At 42.8% G+C, this 27,308-nt stretch overlaps 1 protein-coding gene across 1 annotated transcript in view; it reads left to right on the top strand.

Moving 5' to 3' along the window:
- STAG3 (stromal antigen 3) overlaps nt 1-6,605 on the top strand; it is a 39,926-nt gene extending 33,321 nt beyond the window's left edge. The window contains exons 34-36 of the mRNA XM_036825469.1: nt 6,180-6,303; nt 6,390-6,450; nt 6,554-6,605. Coding sequence (XP_036681364.1) covers nt 6,180-6,303; nt 6,390-6,400 — 135 coding nt within the window. The 3' untranslated portion in view covers nt 6,401-6,450; nt 6,554-6,605. The remainder of the gene's footprint in view (nt 1-6,179; nt 6,304-6,389; nt 6,451-6,553) is intronic.
- Nucleotides 6,606-27,308: the final 20,703 nt, after the last annotated feature.

The following is a 27,308-nucleotide window of genomic DNA, read 5'->3' as shown; positions in this document are numbered from 1 at the left end:
GAAACAAAAATGGAAAAGTTACAACCAACACCACAGAAGTACAAAGGATTATAAAAAGTTACTAGACAGCTACATGCCAATAAAATGGACAACCTAAAAGAAATGGACAAGTTCCTAGAAATGTACAATCTCTCAAGACTGAACCAGGAAGAAATAGAAAATATGAACAAACCAATGATCACTAATGAAATTGAATCAGTAATTTTAAAAACTCCCAACAAACAAAAGACCAGGACCAGGTGACTTCACAGGTTACTTCTACCAAACATTTAGAGCAGAGTTAACACCTATCCTTCTCAAACTATTCCAAAACAATTGCAGAGAAAGCAATGCTTCTGAACTCATTCTATGAAGCCAGCATCACCCTGATACCAAAAGCAAAGATATCACAAAAAAAGAAAGAAAATTATAGGCCAATATCACTGATGAACATAGATGCAAAGATCCTCAACAAAATACTAGCAAATCAAATCCAACAATACATTAAAAGGATTATACACCATGATCAAATGGGGTTTATCCCAGGGATGCAAGGATGGGTCAGTATCTACAAATCAATGTGTTACACCACATTAACAAATTAAAGCATAAAAATCATATAATCATCTTAATAGATGCAGAAAAAGCTTTTGAAAAAATTCAACATCCATTTATGATAAAAACTCTCCACAGTGGGTATAGGAATATACTTTGATATAATGCCATATATGATAAGCCCACAAATAACATCATAGTCAACAGTGAAAAGCTGAAAGCACTTCCTCTAAGATCAGAAACAAGACAAGGATGCCCACTGTCACCACTTTTATTCAACAATAGTATTGGAAGTCCTTGCCACAATAATCAGAAAAGAAAAATAAATAAAAACACCAAAATTGGAAAGGAAGAAGTAAAATTGTCACCATTTGCAGATGGCACGATAAATGATTTTCTATATGTAGAAAATCCTACAGATGCCACCAAAAAACTACTAGAACTCGTCAATAAATTCAGTAAAGTTGCAGGATACAAAATTAAAATACAGAAATCTGCATTTCTCTACACTAGCAACTATCAGAAAGAGAAATTAAGGAAATAATCCCATTTGTAGTCATATCAAAAGAATAAAATTCCTAGGAATAAATCTACCTAAGGAGATAAAAAACCTGTACTTGGAAAACTAAGACACTGCTGAAAGAAACTGAAGACAACACAGATGGAAAGATATACCGTGTTCATGGGTTAGAAGAATACTGTTAAAATGATCATACTACCCAAGGCAATCTATAAGGTCAGTGCAATCCCAATCAAAATACTAATGGCATTTTTTTCACAGAACTAGAACAAATAATTCTAAAATCTGTGTGGAAACACAAAGACCCCAAATAGCCAAAACAATCTTGAGAAAGAAGAACAAAGCTGGACGTATTATGCTCTGTGACTTCAGACTATACTACAAAGCTACAGTAATCAAAACGGTATGGTACTGGCACAAAAACAGACACATTGATCAATAGAAAAGAAGAGAGAGCTCAGAAATAGACCCATGCATTTACAGTCAATCTATGACAAAGGAGGCAAGAATATACAGTGGGGAAAAAACGGTCTCTTCAATAAGTGGTTCTGGGAAAACTGGACAGCTGTATGTAAAAGAATGAAATTAGACCACTTTCTCACACCATACAAAAACAAACTCAAAATGGATTAAAGATCTAAACGTAAGACTGGAAACCATAAAGCTCCTAGAAGGAAACATAGAACAGTCTTTGATATAAATCATAGCAATGTATTTTTTAAGTCTTTTGCCAAGGGCCAAGGAAATAAAAGTAAAAATAAACAAGTGGGACTTACTTAAATTTAAAAGCTTTTGCACTGCAAAAAATACCATTGACAAAACAGAAAAACAACTTACTGAATGGGAGAAAATATTTGCAAATGATATGATTGATAAGGGGTTAATATCCAAAATTTATAAACAGCTTGTATAACTCAATACTTTAAAAAATATATTTATTTATTTGGCTGTGCCAGGTCTCAGTTGCAGCACGTGGGATCTTCATTGCCACGTGCAAGATCTTTGTTGTGGCATGTGGGATCTTTCAGTTGCGGCATCCGGGATCTAGTTCCCTAACCAGGAATCGAACCCAGGCCTCCTGCGTTGGGAGCATGGAGTCTTAACCACTGGACCACTAGCGAAGTCCCATAACTCGATATTTTTTAAAAAACAATTTAAAAATGAGCAGAAGACCTGAATAGACATTTTTCCAAAGAAGACAAATATTGGCCAACAGGCACATGAAGAGATGCTCAACATCACTCACTAATCATCAGAGAAATTCAAATAAAAACCATGATGAGTTATCACCTCACACTTTTCAGAATGGCTAGCATCAAGAAGACCACAAATAACAAATGTTGGTGAGGAGGTGGAGAAAAGGGAACCATTGTACGCTGTTGTTGGGAAGGTAAATTAGTGCAGCCAATTGGTGGAAACAGTGTGGAGGTTCCTCAAAAAACTGAAAATAAAACCACCATATGATCCAGCAATTCCACTCCTGGGCATATATCCAAAGAAAATGAAACACTAATTTGAAAAGATGCAAGCGCCCCAATGTTCATAGCAGCATTATTTACAATAGCCAAGATATGGAAGCAACCTAAGTGTCCATCAACAGATGAATGGATAAAGAAGTGTGGTGTACATACATACAATGGAAAACTACTCAGCCATAAAAAAGAATGAAATTTTGCCATTTGCAACAGCGTGGATGGACCTGGAGGGTATTATGTTTAGTGAAATAAGTCAGACGGACTTCCCTGCTGGTGCAGTGGTTAAGAATCCGCCTGCCAGTGCAGGGGACATGGGTTCAAGCCCTGGTCCGGGAAGATCCCAGATGCTGCAGAGCAACTAAGCCCATGCGCCACAACTACTGAGCCTGCACTTTGGACCCCGCGAGCCACAACTACTGAGCCCACATGCCACAACTACTGAAGCCCACCCGCCTAGAGCCCGTGCTCCCAACAAGAGAAGCCACTGCAATGAGAAACCCGCAAACCCCAACGAAGAGTAGCCCCCACTCGCCGCAACTAGAGAAAGCCCGTGCGCAGCAATGAAGACCCAACACAGCCAAAAATAAACAAACAAACAAAGAGAAAGACAAATACTCTATGTTATTACTTATATGTGGAGTCTAAAAAATACAACTAGTGAATATAATAGAAAAGAAGCACTCACAGATATAGAGAACAAACTAGTGGTTCCAAGTGGGAGAGGGAAGTGTGAAGGGGCAAGATAGGGGTGGGGGATTAAGAGGTACAAACTACTATGTATAAAATAAATAAGCTACAACAATCTAGTGTGTAATACAGGGAATATAGCCAATATTTTATAATAATTATAAGTGGAATATAACCTGTAAAATTGTGAATCACTGTGTTGTACATCTGAAACTTGTATAATCTTGTACCTTAATTATACCTCAGTTTAAAAAAAGAAGAATAAGCCTACAAGGATTGTACAGCACAGGGAATACAGCCAATATTTTATAATTTTAAGTGGAGTATAATCTACTTAAAAATTTGAATCACTGTGTTGTACACCTGAAACTAGTAACTCAACTATACATCAATAATAATAATAAATTAAAAAGATGGCAAGTGACTATTCAGCAAGTGGTTTGAAGGCATCTGGCTGTCCACCTAAATTGTAAAATAACACCACCTCCAAATTAAAATTATTCATGGGCTAAAAATAAACTCTCATAAGAGTTAAGCATAAAAAGAAAACTATTAAGTTATTTTTATAATTTGGCCCTCCTAAGCAATACACAAAATCCAGAAACAATAAAAGATTGATAATTTTAGCCTTATTGAAAATTAAAATGGGGAGGGAAAAGGGAATGGGCAGGCTGGTGAAGAACAGTAATGTTTTCTACTCTGTGTTTTTTGAATCTTATACAATGAGAACTTACTGGGGACAACGTGGCTTACAAGACTGAAAAAAATGGAAAGTTTTGTGAGTAGTTAACTTCATGCCATGGCTTTTCATTCATCCATTGATCACCCAGTATTGAGCTCCTCTATGTGTACTTGGACCATGTGGAGGTTAATAAAAGAGCCACAACCTAGGGCCCGCTATCTGTGCAATGGTTGTCCAAGAAGGAAAAGCTCACTCAGTTCAGCTTCCTGGAGTGGGTGGGATTTGATATGGCCCTTGCAAACTGGGCAGAAGATAAAGGTCTTCCAGGCTAGGGAGACTGAGGTCGGCAGCCCCACGTGCCCAGCTGCTCGGCACCCACGCTGGGCTGGGCCTCCTTGAAGTGGGTGAGTTTTGCACAGGCCTCCCCTGTGTCAGGAACAGTAGTGGAGGAAGTGGTGAGAGTGGGTCAGAGTCAGGTTTGGAGACTGGCACACCGAGCCTGAGAGAAGTTCAAAGGGTTGAGAGAATGAATGCTACCTGGGCTGGGAACAGTGAAGTGACTGGCCTGGAGGCCCTGCTCATCCAGCCTCTCAGGTGTGGATGGGGTGGTAGAGTTTACTTAAGAGGCTGACTGGCTAACACCACAGGATTAGAAGAGATGCTGAGTCAGGGGCATGTGTGCAGGGCAGGCCTCAGGGGACCACAGCCCTGAGGTGGGGCCACCTCTCAGTTCTCACCACACCCTGGACAGGAGTCCTCAACACAGACCCATGGCTCTAAGCTTGAGCTCACCAAGCTACTCTCACTCCAGATGCAAGCTCAGCACAGGGTAAGACAGGACACAAATCCTTCTGATCACTTGTCACTGCTTACAGCAGCATGCTGGTCAATTTTCATTCTGTAAACGAACATACACAGGAAAGCAATTTACAGCAACACTTTGTGGGGAAAGACGGCTTGTGTCCGAGAGGTGGGAGTGGTAAGAAGAGTTCAGGTGGTCAGGATGGGAAGCCTTCAGAATTTCGTGATGGGCTGGAGATGCGTGAAGAGTCACAGGTGACTATGCGCCTTTGGCCTTCGCAGCTGGAAACCAGTTGCCCTCAGCTGTGGGGGGAAGGCTGCAGATGGGGCAGAGTTCCGTAGGCAAGTCGCCGGTCAGGCTGTGCCTGCCTCTTCGGTGGCTCCCCTACTGGTTCTCCTGCTTACAGGTCTTCCTCTCCCCAAGTTCCACCACTTCCCTACCCCTTAGCTGGTGGTGAGGGGGGGTGTCAGAGCCTTCTTCCTAAGGAGAAACCGGGGGGGCCCTCCCTCCCATGGAAAGGACATCTCAGGTCCCCCTGTGGCGTCTCTTCCCTTCCCCCTCCCGCCCTTCCCCAGAGTCTGCCCAGGGTTGGTATCCACAGGCAGGGCTGGGAAGGGAACCAGAGCCACCGACCTGCTCACACTAAAGCACAGCCTGGGGACAGGGAAAACCTTGTCACTGTCACTTTAAGTCTCCTGAGGGAGGGGGTCCTCAACCCTGGATTCACCACCCTGAGGAAGACAGAGAAGGAAGTGGGGCAGGTTTGCGGAGAGCACCAAGCAGCGCTCCTAGGGCCCGCTCACACGTAAAAACTTCCTGCGATGAGACCGGAAACACAGGTGCTGTCCCCACCACGGCAGCCCCCAGAGCCCGGGCCAGAGGGGAGCCATGGACAGGCCCCGGGCCCTGGGCCTGCTCTTGGCGCTGCTGACTCTCTGCATCACTGCTGGTGAGTGGGGGCCAGAGAGATGCAGAGGCGATGGGGACGGGGCAGAGACCCAGGCCCGGGTCCTAGCTCCTGTGCCTATATCCCACAGGGACTCCTGAGGTGTGGGTGCAGGTTCAGATGGAGGCCACTGGGTCCCCATCCTTCACTGTCCGCTGTGGATTCCTGGGATCTGGCTCTATCTCCCTGGTGACTGTGAGCTACGGGGGCCCCGATGGTGCCGGAGGGACCACGCTGGCTGTGTTGCACCCAAAATTCGGCACCCAGCACTGGAACCCTGCCTGCCGGGCGCACTGGGAAACCAGAACCAGCATCTCCCTCACCTTGGAAGGGTCCGAGGGGAGAAGCTCCAGTCCCAACACCACCTTCTGCTGCAAGTTTACTTCCTTCCCCGAGGGCTCCCAGGAGGCCTGTGGGAACCTCTCCCTCAACCCAGACCAAGGTGGGGCTGACGAGGAGAGGGGGCCCCGGGAGGACAGGGAGGGACTCGGGGGTGCCAGGCACCTAACCGGTATGTCTCTCTCTGTGCACAGGGCTCCCTGCTCCTACTCCAGCCACCATGCTGCGAGCTGACCTGGCTGGGATCTTGGGGGTCGCAGGGGTCCTTCTCTTTGGCTGCGTCTACCTCCTCTACCTCCTGCGTCGGCAAAGGCACTGGTGAGACCCAGCCCCTGCTGATCCAAATCCCCACGGCACTGGGCCAGCCACGTGCTTTGCCTCTGACCCTCCTAACTCTCTCCCAGGTCTGTCATGAAGCTTCAGCCACCCAGACACAGCAGCCCCCAGACACAGAGGAGAGCAAGTGTGAGGATAGGGGGATGGCTTTGGAGAGGGGAATGGAGGGGCTGGAGGTGGGGGGCCACGAGGTGGAGCCTCACTTGAGCCTCCTTCCCCGTCTCCCCTGCAGGCAGCTGGCCAAGCCTCCCTGACCTCTCTCCACATCCCCTACGCCACCATCAACACCAGCTACTTCAGCCCGGCAACTCTGCACCGGGTCCTCCCACCCCAGCCCCTGCCCGGGTGGGCGCCGCTCCCCAGCCAGAGCCCTGTCCCCTGGGCACCCCTGCCGGCCTCCGCTCGCAGCAGCTTCATCTCTGTTGAGAACCGACTCTACGCTCAAGCAGAAAAGGGGCCTCTCCACGCTGGCACCGACCTCATCCCGTTCCCGGACTGTCTGGGGCGCAGAGCCATGGAGGGGCGTTAGGAGTTCGATGAGAGGGACCCCAAGTCCACTCTGCCTTTCTCCTCTCCTGGGCCCCTGGGACCCCCTTCTGTTGGGTGTGTGTCCTGGTGGCCCACTGTCTTTGCACAGCTTGTTTTGTTCTCAGGCTTCCAGTAAGTGTCACCACACATACCCCTCCAGGGCCCACTTGCTGTGGATGTGGTCAGCACGTGTGCACGTGTGGGCGCACGTGTATGTATGTGAAGTGACAAAACCCCATCCCAGGTCGTTTCCTGTTTTCAAGTCCCCAACCCTCCCAGATGAGGTTGATAACTACACCAACAAGAATGGTTTCTCTAACCTGGGCTTTGGCTGGGCCTTTTCTTCTTTGGCGCAGGGGGTTAAGAGGTTAGAGGGGTTTCAACCCCCTGGGAGGCAGGGGCCAGGTTAGACCCGGAGGGGGAGGGGGCCTCAGCATAGGGATCTCTCCTCTGCCTGACAGGGGACAGGGGGGTTCCTGGCCCTGCAGACCTTGCTGAGGGATGCCAGGTGGGAAGACAGGATTGGGGGTCTGGTGGCCCCCAGACAGGATGGCCCATATTCAAATCCCACTATGTCCTAGGACAGCAGCAAGGGCTTCTGGAGCTTCAACCCAGAAAAGTCCCTGGGACAGGGGCTCCCTGAGATGGCCTGGGGGTGGGGCCCTGATGCCCTCCCTCCGCAGAGTGGACATTCAGAGGCAGGGGACCCACCTCAGATCTGCCCACAGTGGCTTCCTCCGGCTCCTCTCCTGTTACTAGGGCACCAGGACTACTGCCCGCTGGCCAGTCAGGGGGAGGCAGAGGCCCTCTCAGACACAGGGACTGAGCCCACGCTCCCCCGCCCACTCATCTTCCCATCCGGGAGCAGCCCTCCTTCTGTAAGCAGGCCCAGCAGCCTGGGCCTCATCGCACCTTTGCCACATGAGACAACATGGTGAGAGAGCTCTGTAAGCTGCAAGGCTCCACAGAACGTGATGGATTCCGGTGACAGGGGGAGGCCTGGGCCTGGAACCAGGCTAAGGCAGCACCCAACCAGGGTGAATACTGGGGGGTCGGGGGTGTCAGGGGAGACAGCTGTCGCTCAGCCCCTTCCTTGGTCCTGCATGTGGAAAGCCCCAGGCAGTACCACCTGCTATCCCAGGAACCATTCCTTCTGCCTGGCTCAGGGAGGGCTTGCCCAGAGGCTATGTTCAACCACAGAATCTTCCAGGAACCCAGCTTACTATTGCAGGCATTGCTCAGACATGGTGCTCCCAGAACCCATCCCCATCAAGCCACCAGCTCTACACCATGCAGGGGAGAGGATGAACCAGACAGGGCGAGGGGTGGCTAAGGGTCATCAGGCCTGCCTTCCTCAGCCCGTGGTCATCGTCATCTTCTGAGGAGCCCTCAGCACTGGCCTGGGCAGCTCAGTGGTGCCTGCAGGGCTGGGGGTTCAAGGGAGAGAGGTGGGACTGCTACAGAAGTCCCCGAGGAAGGTAGAGAGATGTAAGGAAGGGGGTAGCTCAAGGGCAGGCAGCCTTGGGACCACGTCAAGACCAAGCACAGGGGTGTGTGGGCAACAGGGCTCAGGGGAGGCCTTGGAGGAAGCCTCACTTCCCTAGGAAGAGACTATTCATGGGACAGAGGGGGCGGCTCTAGGGCTCCCAGGCCCTCAGCCTGGCCACTTGCTCATCAGAGAGTCAGGGGAGAGGCCCCACTCCATCCTCCCCAACCCCACCCCAGCCTGAGCCCGCCTTCCACAAGCTCAGGAGGCCACAGCTCAGCCTGGTCCTGCACTACATGAAACCAAAATCCTCGGGACCCAGGAAGTCTCTGCAGCTGGCCTGCCCCCCACTGCCCAGTCCCAAGTGCCAGAACCAGCAGCAGTGAAGGGACCAGCTGAGAGAACCGAGTTGTGGCCCTGCCCCTGGAGGTGTGGCTGCACACGGCCCCCAAGAGCAGCATCCAGGCCCCCCCCTCAGAACCCAGTCGTGGAGATCATGCTCTGCTGTTCCTTCATTCAACACATGGGGAAACCGAGGCCCAAGAGGGAGAGAACTGGCCCAAGGGGACAGGACTGAACCAGCCCCAGCACCTCCACCAGGCATCCAGGACACGCCCTCAGCCAGAATCCCGCAAAAGGCTTGTGCTCTGAGCTGACCTGGCTTGGAATCCCAGGGGCCACTCCCCGGCTGTGGGACCCCGAGTGGTTTACTTAGTCTCTAAGAGGCTCTCTTTGCTCCTCACATAAGGGGAGGTAAGGCCTGAGGGGAGTGTGGAGATTGTAAACCAGGACCAAGTACTAAGCAGCTTGGCACGAAGTATCTTATTTACTACTTTGAAAACACCTACCACTTCGGGTGTTAGAAGCCCATTTAACAGAGCCCAAGGTCACGCAGCTGGGAGGCAGAGATGTTTAGTGGGGAGGAGGGGAGGCGTGGCGCCACCAACCCGCCCCCCACCCCCTCTAAAGGGTCCCACCGCAGCTGGCCCGGGAGCCCACCCCGGAGCCCGGACCCGAGCTCGACGCTCCCCAGACCACCCTCAGGACCCTCCCTCCCCGTGACTACCCCCCAGCCCCGGTCAGCTGCTCCTCCCCCTCCCCACCCCATTGCGGGTCCAGCAGGGGGTCCCTGAGAACGCGCCCACCCCAGTCTTCTGCCCCTCTGCGGCCCCGGAGCCCTCCTTCTGCAGTCCAGCCCGCACCCACCCTCGGGCTCGCCCCCTGGCCCGACCCTGACACAGTCCCCATTCCCAGCCCGCCGGGGCCCTCCGCCCCACCCGGGTCCCGCCGCCTGTCCCCGTGGCCTGAAGCTCCCCATCTGCGCCCCCGCCCGGCCTCCGCAGACCAGCGCCCGCTCCCACGGTAGCCCGCGACGGTCGGCTTTTCTAGGCTTAGGACTCTCGGCTGCCACTGCCCAGTCGTGATGCGCGCCCACACGGAGTGCCGGGCCCTGAGCATCACGACCACCCGCCGGGTGTGTGACCTCGGGCCGCCTGTGCGTCCGGGGAGCCTCACACCCTTGCTGGGTTGGCTGCAGAGGTGGGGCAACGTCACGGCCTCGCCCCCAGTCGGGGCGCCCACCAGCTGGGGCTGACCTTAACAGTGAACGGAGGCGGCTGGGACCTAGGGAGAAGAAATCGGTCCCAGGGGTGTCTGAGGGCTCCGCCAGCAGGACGCAGAAGGAAGGGCTGGGCAGGATGAGCTGGGGGCTGGAAGGGGCCAGAGTTGAGGAGCCAGGAGAGCCTCTTGCCTCCCTTCCCAACACGGGGACACAAGAAAGCACAGGATGCTAGGTCTGTTGGCCCAGCCATGGGCGGGAGCTCTCGACCTCAGGTTCCACTCAAACCCTGGTGGGGGTGGGGGAGCAGTGACACCTGGAATTTCCATAACTGGGCCCTCAAACAGCTTCATTTCAGCATCCATGAAGTGGGTCAGAAAGCTATTTGGATAAAAGTAAATAAACAGACATTACAGACTTTAAAAGGAAAAGATCAGGGTGCTCTGAGGAGTAGTAGGCCTCTCTGAGATGACCTTTTTTTCCCCAATTTTTTTTTATTGTGGCAAAATACACATAAAAATGGTTAAGGTGGTAAATTTTAAGGGACAAAAATTGAAATACAGTTGAGGAACAATATTATGGTAATTCCAGGTGTACTGCATAGTGATTTGACATTTGCATACATTATGAAATGATCACCATGATTAAGTCTAGTAACCATCTGTCTCCAAAGTTATTACAATATTATTGACCCTATTCCTTATGCTGTGTATTACATCCCATGACTTATTTTATAACTGTACGTTTGTACCTCTTAATCCCCTTCACCTATTTTGCCCCCACCATCCCCTTCTGGTAATCACCCATTTGTTCTCTGTCTATGAATCTGTTTTCTTTCTTTTTTTTTTAAGATTCCCTATATAAAGGGGATCATACAGTATTTGACTTTTTCTGACTTATTTCACTTAGCATAATACCATCTAGATCCACCCATTTGTCACAAATAGAAAATTTTCATTTTTTTTGAAATGGCTGAGTAATAGTCCATTGTGTGTGTATATATATATATATATATATATATATATATCATATCTTCCTTATCCATTCATCTATTGATGAGCATTTAGGTTGCTTCCAGATCTTGGCTACTGTAAATAATGCTGCAGTGAACATTGGGGTGGGTATATTTTTTCAAATTAATGTTTTTATTTTCTTTGGGTAAATACCGAGAAGTAAAAAATTCCTATATCATATGGCAGTTATATTTTTAATTTTTTGAGGAACCTCCATAATGTTTCCACAGTGGCTGCACCGATTTACATTTCTACCAACAGTGCACAAGTGTTCCCTTTTCCCCACATCTCTAACAACACTTGTTATTTGTTGTCTTTTTGGTGACAGTCGTTTGGACAGGCGTACGGTGGTATCTCATCGTGGTTTTGAGTTGCAAGATGACATTTAAAATAAAACCTGAACATGAGTGGGAGTTCTCTAGGCAAAGATTGTGGGGAGACCATTCCAGGCAGGAAAAGATACTTACAAAGCCCCCAACGTTAAAAAGAGCTTGGTGTTGGCAAGGCCCAAGGAAGGTCATGAAACAAGTTGAGTGAGAGCAGTAGGCAAAGCCCATAAAAAGGGATTTGGGTTTTATTGTAAGGGTAGTAGTCACTCTTGTTGGGTTTTAAGCAGAGCAGTAAGATGATCAGATTTACATTATAAAAACATCAGTCTGGTTCTGGGTAGAGAACACTTGCATGAGAGGGAGGGAGTAAGAGTAGAAGTAAGAACAATTTGGGAGCTACTGCATAATCCAGGCGGGAGATGGGGTGTCTGAGTCAAGGATGGTAAAATGTAGATGGAAAGAAGCGGATGGATTCAAAATGTGTTTTGGAGGCAGAGTTGTTTCTGGCTGTGGGGAGATGGGATCAGGATGGTCTCAGTGGTGAAGCCCAGTTATCCAGCTTGAACAACTAAGTAGGGGGAGATGCCATTCACTGAGATGGAAGATTGACAGCAGCATGTTCCAAGGAAGGGGTGACAAGGGGCCAATAAAAGCTTAAGTTGAGATGCCTGAGAACAAACGAGGTGCAGGCATGTCAGTGCCTCCTTAGAGCCCAGGCAGCACCTTAGAAAGGGACAGGAGCTATATGCAAAACATTGAAAAGAGAAATCAAAGTTCTAAGTAAATGGAGAGATATACCATGTTTATAGATCAGAAGGCTCATTGTTGAGAGATTAATTCTACCAAATGGATCAAAAGAATCAAAGCATTCTTAATTGATATGCCAGCAGGCTGCATTGTAGAAACTGCCCAGTTGATTTTAAAACTTATATGGAAAAACAAAAGGACTTGGAAAAGTCAAAACAATTTTGAAAAAGAACAAAGTTGGAGACTCATACTATTGAATTCAGAACTTATATAAAGCTAAAGTAATCAAGCCAGTGAGGTATAGGGGTGAAGAATAGATGTAGATCAATGGAAAAGAATAGAGTCTGGAAATAGAGCCCCACACGTGTGTGTGTGTATACACACACACACACACACACACACACATATATACAGTCGGCCCTCTGCATCTGCAGATTCAACTAACCGTGGATCAAAGATACTTGGAAAAAAATTTTCAGAAAATTCCAAAAAGCAAAAGTTGAATTAGCTACATGCCGGCAACAATTTATATAGCATTTACATTGTATGAGGTATTATAAGTAATCTAGAGATGATTTAAAGTATACAGGAGGGTTTGTTATTGTAGGTCTTTTCCTTCTCTTGTGTTTCCTGCCTAGAGAAGTTCCTTTAGCATTTGTTGTAAAGCTGGTTTGGTGGTGCTGAATTCTCTTAGCTTTTGCTTGTCTGTAAAGGTTTTATTTCTCCGTTGAATCTAAATGAGATCCTTGCTGGGTAGAGTAATCTTGGTTGTAGGTTTTTCCCTTTCATCACTTTAAATATGTCCTGCCACTCCCTTCTGGCTTGCAGAGTTTCCGCTGAAAGATCAGCTGTTTACCTTATGGGGATTCCCTTGTATGTTATTTGTTATTTTTCCCTTGCTGCTTTTAATATTTTTTTCTTTGTATTTAATTTTTGATAGCTTGATTAATATGTGTCTTGGCGTGTTTCTCCTTGGATTTTTCTGTTTTCTCTGCGCCTCCTGAACTTGATTAACAATTTCTTTTCCCATATTAGGGAAGTTTTCCACTATAATCTCTTCAAATATTTTCTTAGTCCCTTTTTCTCTTCTTCTTCTGGGACCCCTAAAATTAGAATGTTGGTGCATTTAATGTTGTTCCTTAAAAAACTAAAAATAGAACTACCATACGACCCAGCAATCCCACTACTGGGCATATACCCTGAGAAAACCATAATTCAAAAAGAGTCATGTACCACAGTGTTCATTGCAACTCTATTTACAATGGCCAGGACATGGAAGCAACCTAAGTGTCCGTCAACAGATGAATGGATAAAGATGTGGCACATATATACAATGGAATATTACTCAGCCATAAAAAGAAACAAAATTGAGTTATTTGTAGTGAGGTGGATGGACCTAGAGTCTGTCATACAGAGTGAAGTAAGTCAGAAAGAGAAAAACAAATACCGTATGCTAACACATATATATGGAATCTGAAAAAAAAAAAAAAAAAGGTCATGAAGAACCTAGCAGCAGGACAGGAATAAAGACACAGACCTACTAGAGAATGGACTTGAGGACACGGGGAGGGAGAAGGGTAAGCTGGGACAAAGTGAGAGAGTGGCATGGACATATATACACTACCAAATGTAAAACCGATAGCTAGTGGGAAGCAGCTGCATAGCACAGGGAGATCAGCTCAGTGCTTTGTGACCACCTAGAGGGGTGGGATAGGGAGGGTGGGAGGGAGGGAGATACAAGAGGGAAGAGATATGGGGATATATGTATATGTATAGCTGATTCACTTTTTTATAAAGCAGAAACTAACATACTATTGTAAAGCAATTATACTACAATAAAGATGTTAAAAAAAAAATGTATATGGGGAGAGGTGGCCAAGACAGTGGAGAAGGAAAACCCTGAACTCACCTCTTCCCACAAATACACCAACATTAAAAGTACCTACCGAGCCACTATCTATGAGAATGACCTGAAGACTAGCAGAAAAGATTTCCCACAACTAAAGACAAAGAAGGAACCACAATGAGATGGATAGAAGGGGCAGAAACGCAGTATAGTCAGGACCCACTCCCCCAGGTTGGCAACCCACAAACGGGAGGAATATCACAATCCTAGAGATTCTCTCCAAGGAGTAAGAGGTCCAAGCCCCACATCAAGCTTCCCAATCCCAGAGGTCCTGCACTGGGAAGACAAGACCCCAGAACATCTGGCTTTGAAAACCAGTGGGGCTTATGTTCAGGAGAGCAAGAGGGCTAGAGGAAACAGGCTCCACTATTAGAGGGCAAATGCAAAACCTCACACACTCTGCGTCCCAGCAGAGAGGCAGTAGCTTGAGAGGAACCTGGGTCGGTCTCACTTGCTGATATTGGAGAGCAGCCTAGAGAGGCAGAAGGCAACTGGGACTCCCCCTGGGGACAGAGATGTTGGCAACAGCCATTTTTGGAGCTCATTCTGCCATGATAACACCTGCACTGGCAAGCACCATTTTGGAATCCTCCCTCTAGCCTAGTAGCACTGGGGACAAGGCCCTGCCCGCCAATAGGAATAGGCCAGCAGCAGCCTCATGCCCCACCCCAGGCTGCACAGCCAACCAGAGTGGAAGTCTACCCCACCCTCCAGTGGGCCCACAGCCACCACACAGGGCATGGCCTTGTAGCCAACTGGGCCAGGGGCCAACCCCACCTACCGGCACACCCATAGTAGTCAGTCCTGCTGTAGTGGGAGTGCCCATGCAGCACACATAGGAGGCACCCCTAGAGCATATAGCTCTGGTGACCAGAGGGGAGCATGCTGCTGGGCCCCATAGAACATCTCCTACATAGGGCCACTTCTCCAAGATTGGGAATGGTAACTGACCTACCTAATACACAGAAATAAACACAGAGAATTGGGCAAAATGAGGAGATAAAGTGTTACAAATGAAGGAACAAGACTTAACCTCAGAAAAAGAACTAAATGAAGTGGAGATAAGCAATCTACCTGAAAGCATTCATGGTAATGATCATAAAGATGTTTACTGAACTTGGGAGAAGAATGGATGAACACCATGAGAATTTCAACAAGAGTTAGAAAATATAAAGAACCAAACAGGGATTCCCTGGTGGCACAGTGGTTAAGAATCCACCTGCCAATGTGGGGGACGTGGGTTCGATCCCTGGTGTGGGAAGATCCCACATGCTGCGGAGCAACTAAGCCCGTGAGCCACAACTACTGAGCCTGAGCCGCAACTACTGAAGCCCGAGCGCCTAGAGCCCGTGCTCTGCAACAAGAGAAGCCACCACAATGAAAACCCCATGCATCACAAGGAAGAGTAGCCCCCACTCGCTGCAACTAGAGAAAGCCCACATGCAACAATGAAGACCCAATGCAGCCAAAAATAAAATAAAATACATTAAGAAAAAAAGAACCAAACAGAGCTGAAGAATACAATAACTGAAATAAAGAATACACTAGAAGGAATCAATAGATTTTATGATACAGAGGAATGAGTCAGCAATCTAGAAGACAGAGTAGTGGAAATCACCCAAGATGAACAAAAAAGAAAAGGAAGAAAAAACTTTTCTTTTCCTTCTCTTCCTTTTCCTCTCTTCCTTTTCCTTTCTTCCTTTTCCTCTCTTTCTTTTCCTCTCTCTCTCTCTCTTTCTTTCTCTCTCTCTCACTGTGAGGCTTGCAGGATCTTAGTTCTCTGACCAGGGATGGAACCCATGCCCCCCTGCAGTGAAAGTGTGGAATCCTAACACTGGACTGCCAGGGAATCCCCAGAAAAAAACATTTTAAATGAAGACAGTTTAAGAGACCTCTAGAACAATGTCAAGTACACTAAATTCCCATTATAGGGGGTCCCAGGAGAAGAGAGAGAGATCAGGGCAGAGAACTTATTTGAAGACATAATAGCTGAAAACTTTCATAATCTGGTAAAGGAAACAGACATCCAGGCCCAGGAAGCACAGAGTCCCAAACAAGACCAAAGAGGTCCACACCGAGACACATTATGATGAAAATGGCAAAAATTAAAGAGAGGATCTTAAGAATGGCAAGAGATGGGGCTTCCCTGGTGGCGCAGTGGTTAAGAATCCGCCTGCCAGTGCAGGGGACATGGGTCCGAGCCCTGGTCTGGGAAGATCCCACATGCTGCGGAGCAACTAAGCCTGTGCACCACAACTACTGAGCCTGTGCTCTAGAGCCCGCAAGCCACGACTGCTGAAGCCCATGCACCTAGAGCCCGTGCTCTGCAACAAGAGAAGCCACCGCAATGAGAAGCCCGCACACCACAATGAAGAGTAGCCCCCGCTCGCCGCAACTAGAGAAAGCCCGCATGCAGGAATGAAGACCCAAGCAGCCAAAAATAAGTAAATAAAATAAATGAATTTATTAAAAAAAAAAAAAAAGAATGGCAAGAGAAAAGCAGCTAGTTACATACAAGGGAACTCTCATAAGGCTATCAGCTGACTTTTCAGCAGAAACTTTGCAGGCCAGAAGGGAGTGGCATGATACATTCAAAAGGATGAAAGGAAAAATTCTACAACCAAGAATACTCTACCCAGCAAGGTTATCATTCAGATTTGAAGGAGAGATAAGAGTCTTACAGACAAGCAAAAGCTATTGATAAAAGAGTTCAGCGCCATGAAACCAACTTTACCAATGTTAAACGGGACTTCTCTAGGCAAAAAAAAAAAAGAAAAAAAATCACAATTAGAAAGATGAAAATTATAATATCTTACTGGTAAAGGCAAACATACAGTAAAGGAAGTAGGTAAACCACTTACAAAGCTAGAAGGAAGGTTAAAAACAGAAGTAGTAAAATCATTTATATCCACAATAAGTAGTTAAGGGATATACAAAAAGTGTAAGATATGATGTCGACAATATTAAACATTGAGGGGGGGGAGTAAAAAATGCAGGATTGTTAGAATACACTCAAACTTAAGAGATCAAATTAAAATAAATCATACATACCTATGTTGTTATATATGAACCTCAAGGTAACCACAAACCAAAAATCAATAATAGATAACACACACAAAAAGATAAAGGAATCCAAACATAAACACTAAAGAGAGTCATAAAATCACAAAGGAAGAGAGCAAAAGAAGAAAGGAACAAAAAAGAACTACAAAAATAACCAGAAAACAATTAACAAAATGGCAATAAGTGCATACCTATCAACATTTACTTTAAATGTCAATGTACTAAATGCTCTAATCAAGAGTGGCTGAATGGATAAAAGCCAAGACCCATATATATGTCACCTACAAGAGACGCGCTTCAGATCTAAAGACACAAACAGATTGAAAGTAAGGGGATGGAAAAAGGTATTCCATGCAAATGGAAACAAAAAGAAAGCTAGGGTAGCAATACTTGTATCAGGCAAAATAAACTTTAAAACAAAAACTGTAACAAGAGATAATATTACATCATGATAAAGGGATCAATCCAACAAGAATACATAACAGTTGTACATACATATGCACCCAACACAGAAGCATCTAAATACATAAAGCAAACATTAGTAAACATAAAAGGGAAGACTAAGATCAAGATGGTGGAGTAGGATGTAGAACTCACCTTCCACAAACACGTCAAAACTACATCTACATGGGGAGAAATTCTCACCAAAAACTAACTGGAGACAGGCAGAAAGACTCTTATATAACCAAAGCTGTAAGAAACATCCACACAGAATTGGGTAGGAAGGGAAGAGAAGCTATCAGGTCAGGACCTGTGTCCCTGGGAGGGGACACAAAAGAGGAGGGGGATCCATGCAGGGGAGTGAATGGTTCAAGCCACATATTGGGCACCCCAGCCCTGCGGACCAACACTGGGAAAACAAGTCTTCTTAGCTACTTAGAAAATCAGTGTGACTACAGGAGGGCTGTAAGGAACTTAGACTCCTCTTGTGAAGAATGCATACACACTTGCTTGCTCCCAAAACAAGGCAGAGAAAGCACATTGAGACTATCAATACATGAGACTCTAGCCAGTTTCCCATGGCCACCCCAGAGTGGGCTCCAGCCTGAGGTGAATATCTGCACCAGTCCTGTTTGCAACATGGTGCAGCTCCACACTAGAGTGAAGGCTGCAGTGGCCGAGGGGAGTGCTCAGTTGTGAGAGGCAGAGCCAACCCAGAACCAGGACAGCATCTGAACGGGTCAAGGGCAGCCATTACTGGGGCTTACAGAGGCAGCACATCAGAATCAGACTGGGACTATGACTGGGGCCAGGGTTGCCACAGCTCATGCCCAGATCCATTCTGAGCACCTGCTCCAGGCCCTCTTGCTCCAGTACTGCCACACTCTGGGCAAGGGTGCTAGTGCTGGGAGGAGAGCAAGCACACACTCAGAGGGAACAGGGCCAGCTCGTACCAACCCTCAGGGCTTCTGCTCCATCAACTTGGGGCACACTCCTGCCCCTAATAGGGTGGTGTTAGACAATGAGCAAAAAAGAAGCCCTGGCTCACATCTGGATCAGGCTCTAGCCCCTCTATCTTCAGCCCCACTTTCTACCAAGGTGATAGTTGCAAGCACACCCTGGTGAAAATGTGACTCGTGCTCATGTCAGATGCAGCTCTCCCACCAAAGCCACTGGGTACATGCAGACTGTATAGGAATATTCCAACACAAGGACACTCCTTCAAGATTGCAATAGATAACTGTTTCAAGCAAGTTCATAGAGACAGAGAAAGTTAAGCAAAATAAGACAGAGGAATTTGTTTCAAATAAAAAAGAGAGAGAGAGAAACCCTGAAAAGACAACTAATGAAACAATTTACCAGATAAAGAGTTCAAAGCATTATTAATAAGAATGCTAACTGAATTAGGGAAAAGAATAGATGAAAACAGTGAGAATTTTAACAAGGAACTAGAAAATATAAAAAAGAACCAGTCAGAATTGAGGAATAATTGAAATGAAAAACACACGAGAAGGAATTAACACATATTAGGTGATACAGAAGAACGCATAAGTGACCTGGAAGATAGAATAATGGAAACCACCCAATCAGAACAGCAAAAAGGAAAACAAAATTAAAAAATGAGAACAGTTAAAGGACCTATGGGACAACAACAAGTGTACCAACATTCACATTATAGGGGTCCCAGAAGGAGAAGAGAGAAAGAGGTCAAAAATATATTTGATGAAATTATGGCTGAAAACTTCCCAAACTTGAAGAAGGAAATAGAGAACAAGGTACAGGAAGAACAAATGGTCCCAAACAAGATGAACCTAAACAGACCCATACCACGATATATCATAATTAAAATGGCAAAATTAAAGAGAGAACTCTAAAGGCAGCAAGAGGAAAAACAAAGTCTAAAATACAAGGAATCCCTATAAGGCTCTCCGCTGATTTTTCTGCAGACATTTTGCAGGCTAGAAAGAAGTAGCATGATACATTTAAAGTGCTGAAAGGAAAAAACCTGCTAACTAGGATACTCTATACAGAAAGATTATCATTTAGAATTGAAGGAGAGATTTTAAAAAACGTCTCAGACAGCAAAAAACTAAAAGAGTTCATTGATAGTAAACCTACCCTAGAAGAAATGTTAAAGGATCTTCTCTAAGTGGAAAAGAAAAGGCTATAACAAGAAGTATCTATAGAAATGGAAAAACCTAACTAGTAAAGGCAAATATATAGTAAAGGCTGAGAATCAATCACTTACATAAGCTAGTACAAAGATTAAAGGAAAAAACATTGTAAAATCAACTATAAGTACAATAAACAGTAAAGGGTTAAACATGAAGATATAAAATATGACACCAAAAACAAAATGTGGGTGGGGGGATTTTTAAAATGTAGATCTTTTAGAATTCATTTGAACTTAAATGACTACCAGTTTAAAACAAGTAAATATAGTTATAGGTCAACATATATGAACCCTGCAGTAACCACAAGTCAAAAATCTACAATAGATATATAAAACTAGAGAGAAAGTAACACAACCACACCGCTAAAGAAAACCAAACCAAAGGGGGAAGAAACGAAAAGAAGAACAGAGAAGAACTACAAAAACAACCAGAAAACAAGTAACAAATGGCAATAAGTACATACATATCAAAAATCACTTTAAATATCAATGGACTAAATGCTCCAATCAAAAGACAGAGTGGCTGATTAGATTAAAAAAGACTCATCTGTATGCTCTTTACAAGAGACACACTTCAGAGCTGAAAACACACAGACTGAGAGTGAGGGAATGGAAAAAGTATATTTCAAGCAAATGGAAATGACATGAAAGTAGGGTAGCAATACTCACCTCAGACAAAATAAATTTTAAAACAAAGTTTATAACAAAAGACAAAGAAGGGTATTATATAGTGATAAAGGGATCAATACAAGAGAATATAACACTCATTAGCATATATCCACATAATACAAGAGCACCTAATTATATAATGCAAATATTAACAAACATAAGGGGAGAAATTGAAAATACAATAATAGTAGGAGACTTTAACACCTCACATCAATGGACATTGTGTCCACACAGAAAAATCAATAAGGAAACAATGGTCTTAAATGACACCTTACACCAGTTAGACTTCATAGATATCTATAGGACATTCCATCCCCAAACAGCAGAATACACATTCTTTTCAAGTGCACATGAAACATTCTCCAGGGTAAATCACACTCTAAGCCACAGAAAAGTGTCAACAAATTTAAGAGGATAGAAATTACATCAAGCATTTTTTCCAACCACAAAGGTATGAAACTAGAAAACAACTACAGGAAGAAAAATGGGAAAAGCACAAACACATGGAGACTAAACAACATGCCACAAAAACAAAACAAAACAAAAAAATGGGTTGATGAAGAAATCAAAGGGGAAATCAGAAAATACCTCCAGACAAATGAAAAGGGAAACACAACTTTCCATAATCTATGGGTTGCAGCAAAAGCAGTTCTAAAAGGGAAGTTTATAGCTCTGCAGGCCTACCTCAAGAAACAAGCAAACTCTCAAACAACCTAACTTACCATCTAAAGGAATTATAAGAACAAACATAGCCCAAAGTCAGCAGAAAGAAGGAAATAAAGACCAGAGAAGAAATAGAGACCAAAAAAAAAAAAAGAAAAGATGAAACCAAGAGCTGTTTTTTTTTGAAAGACAAACAAAATTGATAAGCCTTTACCCAGGCTCATCAAGAAAAAGAGAGGACCTAATAAACAAAATAAGAAATGAAAGAGGAGAAATAACAACCAATATCACAGAGATACAAAAAATATCATAAGTGAATACTATGAACAGTTATATGCCCACAAATTGGACAACCTAGAAGAAATGGACAAATTTCTAGAAACATACAACCTCCCAAGACTGAATCAGGAAGAAATAGACAATCTGAACAGAACAATCACTAGTAATGAAATTGAGTTTGTAGTGAAATTGAGTTTGTAATTAAAAAAAAAAAATCCCATCAAACAAAAGTCCAGGACCAGACGGCTTCACAGGGAAATTCTACCAGACATATAAAGAAGAGCTAATTCTTATCCTTCTCAAACTATTCCCAAAAATTGAAGAGGAGGGAACACTCCCAAATTCATTCTATGAGGCCACTATTTCCCTGATACCAAAATCAGAAAAAGACACTACAAAAGAAAATTACAGGACAATATCTCTGATTGATATAGTTGCAAAAATCCTCAACAAAATAGCAAACCAAATTCAACAATATATAAAAAGGATACACCATGATCAAGTGGGATTTATGCCAGGGATGCAAAGGTGGCTCAATACCTACAAAAAAATCAGTGTGATACATTACATTATTTTTTTTTAAAAGGGCAGGATAAAAATTACATGATCATCTCAATAGATGAAGAAAAAAATTTGACAAAATTCAACATCCATTCATATAAAATCTCTCAAAGTTGGTATAGAGGGAACATATCTCAACATAATAAAGGCCATTTATGAGAAAACGACAGCTAACATCCTACTCAGTGGTAAAAAGCTGAAAGCTTTTCTTTCAAAATTAAGAAAAGAGGAGGATGCCCACATTTGCCACTTATATTTAACATAATGTTGGAAATCCTAGCCATAGTAATCAGACAAGAAAAAGAAAAGGCATCCACAACTAGAGATTATCATACTAAGTGAAGTAAGTCGGAAAGAGAAAGACAAATACCATATGATATCACTTATATGTGGAATCTAAAATATGACACAAATGAACCTATTTATGAAACAGAAATAGAATCAGGGACATAGAGAATAGACTGGTGGTTGCCAAGGGGTAGGAAAGGGTTGGATTGGCAGTGGAATTAGCAGATGCAAACTGGTATATATAGAATGGGTAAACAAGGTCCTACCGTATAGCACAGGGAACTATATTCACTATCCTCTGATAAAACATAATGGAAAAAACATGAAAAAGAATGTATATATATGTATAACTGAGTCACTTTGCTCTACAGCAGTAATTAACACAACACTGCAATTCAACTATACTTCAATAAAAAATTTTTAAAAGGCATCCAAATTGCAAGGGGAGAAATAAAACTGTCACTTATTTGCATATGACATGATACTATATATAGAAAATCCTAAAGTCTCCAAAAAACTATTAGAACTAATAAATAAATTCAATAAGGTTGTGGAACACAATATTAATATTCAGAAATCTGTTGCTTTCCTATACACTGATAATGAACTGTCAGAAAGAGAAAGCAAGAAAACAAGTCTGTTTAAAATCACATCAAAAAGAATAGGTGGAATAAAATTAACCAAGGAGGTGAAAGACCTATACTCTGAAAAGTATAAAACACTGATAAAGGATATAGAGGGTGATACAAAGAAATGGGAAGATATCCCATGTTCATATACTGGAAGAATATTGTTAATATGTCCATACTAGCAAGGCAATCTACAGATTTAATGCAATCCCTATCAAAATACCCATGACATTTTCCACAGAACTAGAAAAAAGAATCCTAAAATTTATATGGAACCACAAAAGAACCCAAATTGCTAAAGCAATCTTGAAGAAAAAGAAGAAAGCTGGATGTATCACACCCTCTGACTTCAGACTATACTTCAAAGCTAAAGTAGTCAAAACAGCATGGTACTGGCCCCAAAACATACACATTGATCAATGGAACAGAATAGAGAGCCCATAAGTAAACCCATGCAATTATGGTCAACTAATCTATGACAAAGGAGGCAAGAATATACAATGGAGAAAAGACAGTCTGTTCAATAAGTTGTACTGGAAAAACTGGACAGCTGCATGCAAAAGAATAAAACTAGAACAATTTATCATACCATTTACAAAAATAAACTCAAAATGGACTAAAGACCTATATGTAAGACCTGAAACTATAAAGCTCCTAGAAGAAAACATAGGTAGGACACTTTTTGACATAAATTTTAGCAATATTTTTTGGATCAGTCTCCTGAGGCAAAGGAAATAAAAACAAAAATAAACAAATGGGACTAATTAAATTTAAAAGCTTTTGCACACTAAAGGAAACCACCATCAACAAAAAAAGACAGCTTACTGAATGGGAGAAAATATTTGCAAATGGCATGACTGATAAGGGGTTAATATCTAAAATATATCAACAGTTCATACAACTCAGTATCAAAAAAACAAGCAACCTGGCCAGAAGGTTGTTTGTTAAATAATGGGCAGAAGACCTGAACAGACATATTTCCAAAGAAGACATACACTGGCCCATAGGAACATGAAAAGATGCTCAACGTAGCTAATCAGAGAAATGCAATAAAAACCACAATGAGATATCACCTCACACCTGTCAAAACGGCTATCATCAAAAAGTCTACATATAACAAACGTTGGAGAGGATGTGGAGAAAAGAAAACCCTCCTACACTGCTAGTGGGAATGTAAATTGGTGCAGCCACTATGGAAAACAGTATGGAAATTCCTCAAAAAACAAAAATAGAACTGTCATATGATCCAGCAATTCCACTCCTGGGTATATATCCATAGAAAATGAAAACACTAGTTTGAAGAGATACATGCATCCCAATGTTGATAGCAGCATTATTTACAATAGCCAAGATATGGAAGCAACTTAAGTGTCCATCAACTGATGAATGAATAAAGATGTGGTATATATATACCACAGAATATTACTCATCCATAAAAAGGAATGAAATTCTGCAATTTGCAACAACGTGGATGGAAATAGAGGGTATTATGCTTAGTGAAATAAGTCAGACAGAGAAAGACAAATACTGTATGTTAGCACTTATATGAGGAATCTAAAAAAATAAAACAAATAAATATAACAAAACAGAAATAGACTCACAGATATAGAGAACAAACTAGTGGTTGCCAGTGGGGAGGGGGAAGGGGAGTGCAAGATAGGGCTAAGGGATTAAAAGATATAAACTACTATGTATAAAATAAATGAGCAAAAAGGATATTATACAGCACAGGGAAGTATAACCATTATTTTGTAATAACCTTAAATGCAGTATAATCTATAAAAATACTGAATCACTGTTATACGACTGAAACTAATATAACTTTATAAATCAACTTCAATTTAAAAATTTTAATAAAAATATAAACAAACATATGGTACTTCCCTGGTGGTCCAGTGGTTAAGACTCCACACTTCCACTGCAGGGGGCACAGGTTCGATACCTGGTGGGGGAACTAAGATCCCACATGCTGCATGGTGCCGCCAAAAATTTTAAAAATAAAAATAAAAAAACAAAAAAAATTCTATATAAACAAACATAAAGGGAGAAACTGACAGTAACATAAAAATAGTAGGGGACTTTAACATTACACTTACATCAATGGACGGATCATCCAGACAGAAAATCAAGAAGGCAACACTGGCCTTAAAGAACACGGTAGATTTTAGATGGAATTAATACATACAGAACATTTCATCCAAAGCAGCAGAATACACATTTTTTTAAAGTGCACATGGAACATTCTCCAGGATATATAGGCCACAAAAGAAGTCTCAATAAATTTAAGAAGATTGAAATCATATCAAGCATCTTTTCTGAACACAAGGGTATGAAACTAGAAATCAACTATAAGAAAAAAACTACAGAAAACAAACACATGGAGGGTAAACAATAGGCTACGAAACAGTAGGTCACTGATGATATCAAAGAGTAATCACAAAATACCTGGAGACAAATAAAAATGGAAACACAGCAACCCAAAATACGCAGGACACAGCAAAAGCACTTCTAAGAGGGAAGTTTATAGCAATACAAGCCTACCTCAGAAAACAAGAAAAAGCTCAAATAAACAATTTAACCTTGCACCTAAAGGAACTAAAAAAAGAAGAACATCAAAACTCAAAGTTAGTAGAATAAAAGAAATAAAGATCAGAGCAGAAGTAAATGAAATTGAGACTTTAAAAAAATAAAAAAGAACCAAAAAGAGCTAGTTTTTTGAAAAGATAAAAAATTGATAAGCCATTAGCCAGTCTCATTAAGGAAAAAAGAGGGCCCAAATAAATAAAATCATAAATAAAAGAGAAGTTACAACTGACACCACAAAGTAAAAAGGATCATAAAAGAGATTACTATGAACAACTTATGTCAATAAAATGGACTACCTAGAGGAAATGGATAAATTCCTAGAAAGTAAATCAGGAAGAAATAGAAAACATGAATAGATTACCAGTAGTGAAACTGAATAAGTAATAAAAGCAAAAAAACCCTCCCAACAAACACAAGTCCAGGACTAGATGGCTTCATAAGTGGATTCTGCCAAACATTTAGGAAGAGTTAAACCTATCTTTCTCAAATTATTCCCAAAAATTGAAGAGGAAGAAATGCTTCTGAACTCATTCTAGAAGCCCAGCATCACCCTGATACCAAAACCAGACAAATGAACCACAAAAAAGAAAATTCCAGAGCAATATCCCTGATGAACATAGATGCAAAGTCCTCAAAATATTAGCAAACCAAACACAATGATACATTAAAAGGATCATACACAAAAATCAAGTGGGATTTATTCCAGGGATGTAAGGATGATTCAATACCAGCAAATCAAGGTGTTATACCACATTAACAAATTGAAGAATAAAAATCATATGCTAACCTCAATAGATGCAGGAAAATCTTTTGACAAAATTCAACATTCATTTATGATAAAAAGTCTCCAGAGTGAGTTACAGAGGGAATATACCTCAGCACAATAAAAGGCATATATGACAAACCCACAGCCAATTTTTTCACTTAGTGGTGAAAAGCTAAAAGCATTTCCTCTAAGATCAGAAACGACAAGTATGCCCACTCTTACCACTTTTTTTCCAACATAGTATTGGGTTGGCCAAAAAGTTCGTTCAGATTTTTCCATTAGATGTTACAAAAACCCAAGCGGACTTTTTAGCCAACCCAATATATTGGAAATCCTGGCCACAGGAGCCAGTAGAGAAAAACAAAAAATCCAAATTGGAAAGAAAATAGTAAAACTGTCACTGTTTTCAGATGATATGAAACTATATATAGAAAATCCCAAAGATGATAGCAAAAAAACCTACTAGAATAAATGAATTCAGTGAAGTGTAGTATACCAAATTAATATAAAGAAATATAGCATTTCTATATACTAAAAATGAACTAACAGAAAAATACATTAAAACAATCCCATTTACAATTGCATTAAAAAGAATAAAGTACCTAGGAATAAATTTAACTAAAGAGGTAAAAGACTTGTACTCTGAAAGCTCTAAGACACTGATGAAAGAAATTTAAGATGACACAAACAAATATAAAGACATACTGTGCTCACGGAATGGAAGAATTAATATTGTTAAAATGACCATACTACCCAAGGCAATCTACAGATTCAGTGCAATCCATATCAAAATACCAGGACACTTTTCACAGAACTAGAACAAATAACTTTAAAATTTGTATGGAAACACAACACCCCTCGAATAGCCAAAGCAATTTTGAGTAAGAACAAACCTGGAGGTGTCACACTTCCTGATTTCAAACTGTAATACAAAGCTACAGTAACCAAAACAGTATGGTACTGGCACAAAAACAGATACCTAGATCAATGGAAGAGAACAGAGATCACAAAATGAACCCACGCTTACATGGGCAATAAATCTATAACAAAGGAGGCAAGACTATAATGGGGAAAAGACAGCCTTTTCATGGTAATGGGAAATGGTAATGGGAAAACTGGTCAGCAACATGCTAAAGAATCAAACTGGACTACTTTCTCACACCATATACAAAAATAAACACAAAGTGGATTCGAGACTTAAATGAAAGACCTGAGACCATAAAACTTCTAGAAGAAAACATAGACATTAGACTCTTTGACATCAGTCTTAGCAATATATATATTTTTTTTTTGGATCTGTCT

The sequence above is a fragment of the Balaenoptera musculus genome, chromosome 15 (genome assembly GCF_009873245.2).
Source record: "Balaenoptera musculus isolate JJ_BM4_2016_0621 chromosome 15, mBalMus1.pri.v3, whole genome shotgun sequence".
NCBI classification, from domain to species: domain Eukaryota; kingdom Metazoa; phylum Chordata; class Mammalia; order Artiodactyla; family Balaenopteridae; genus Balaenoptera; species Balaenoptera musculus.
The sequence above is the reverse complement of the archived record's forward strand: the minus strand, read 5'-3'. Positions and strand labels throughout refer to the sequence as shown.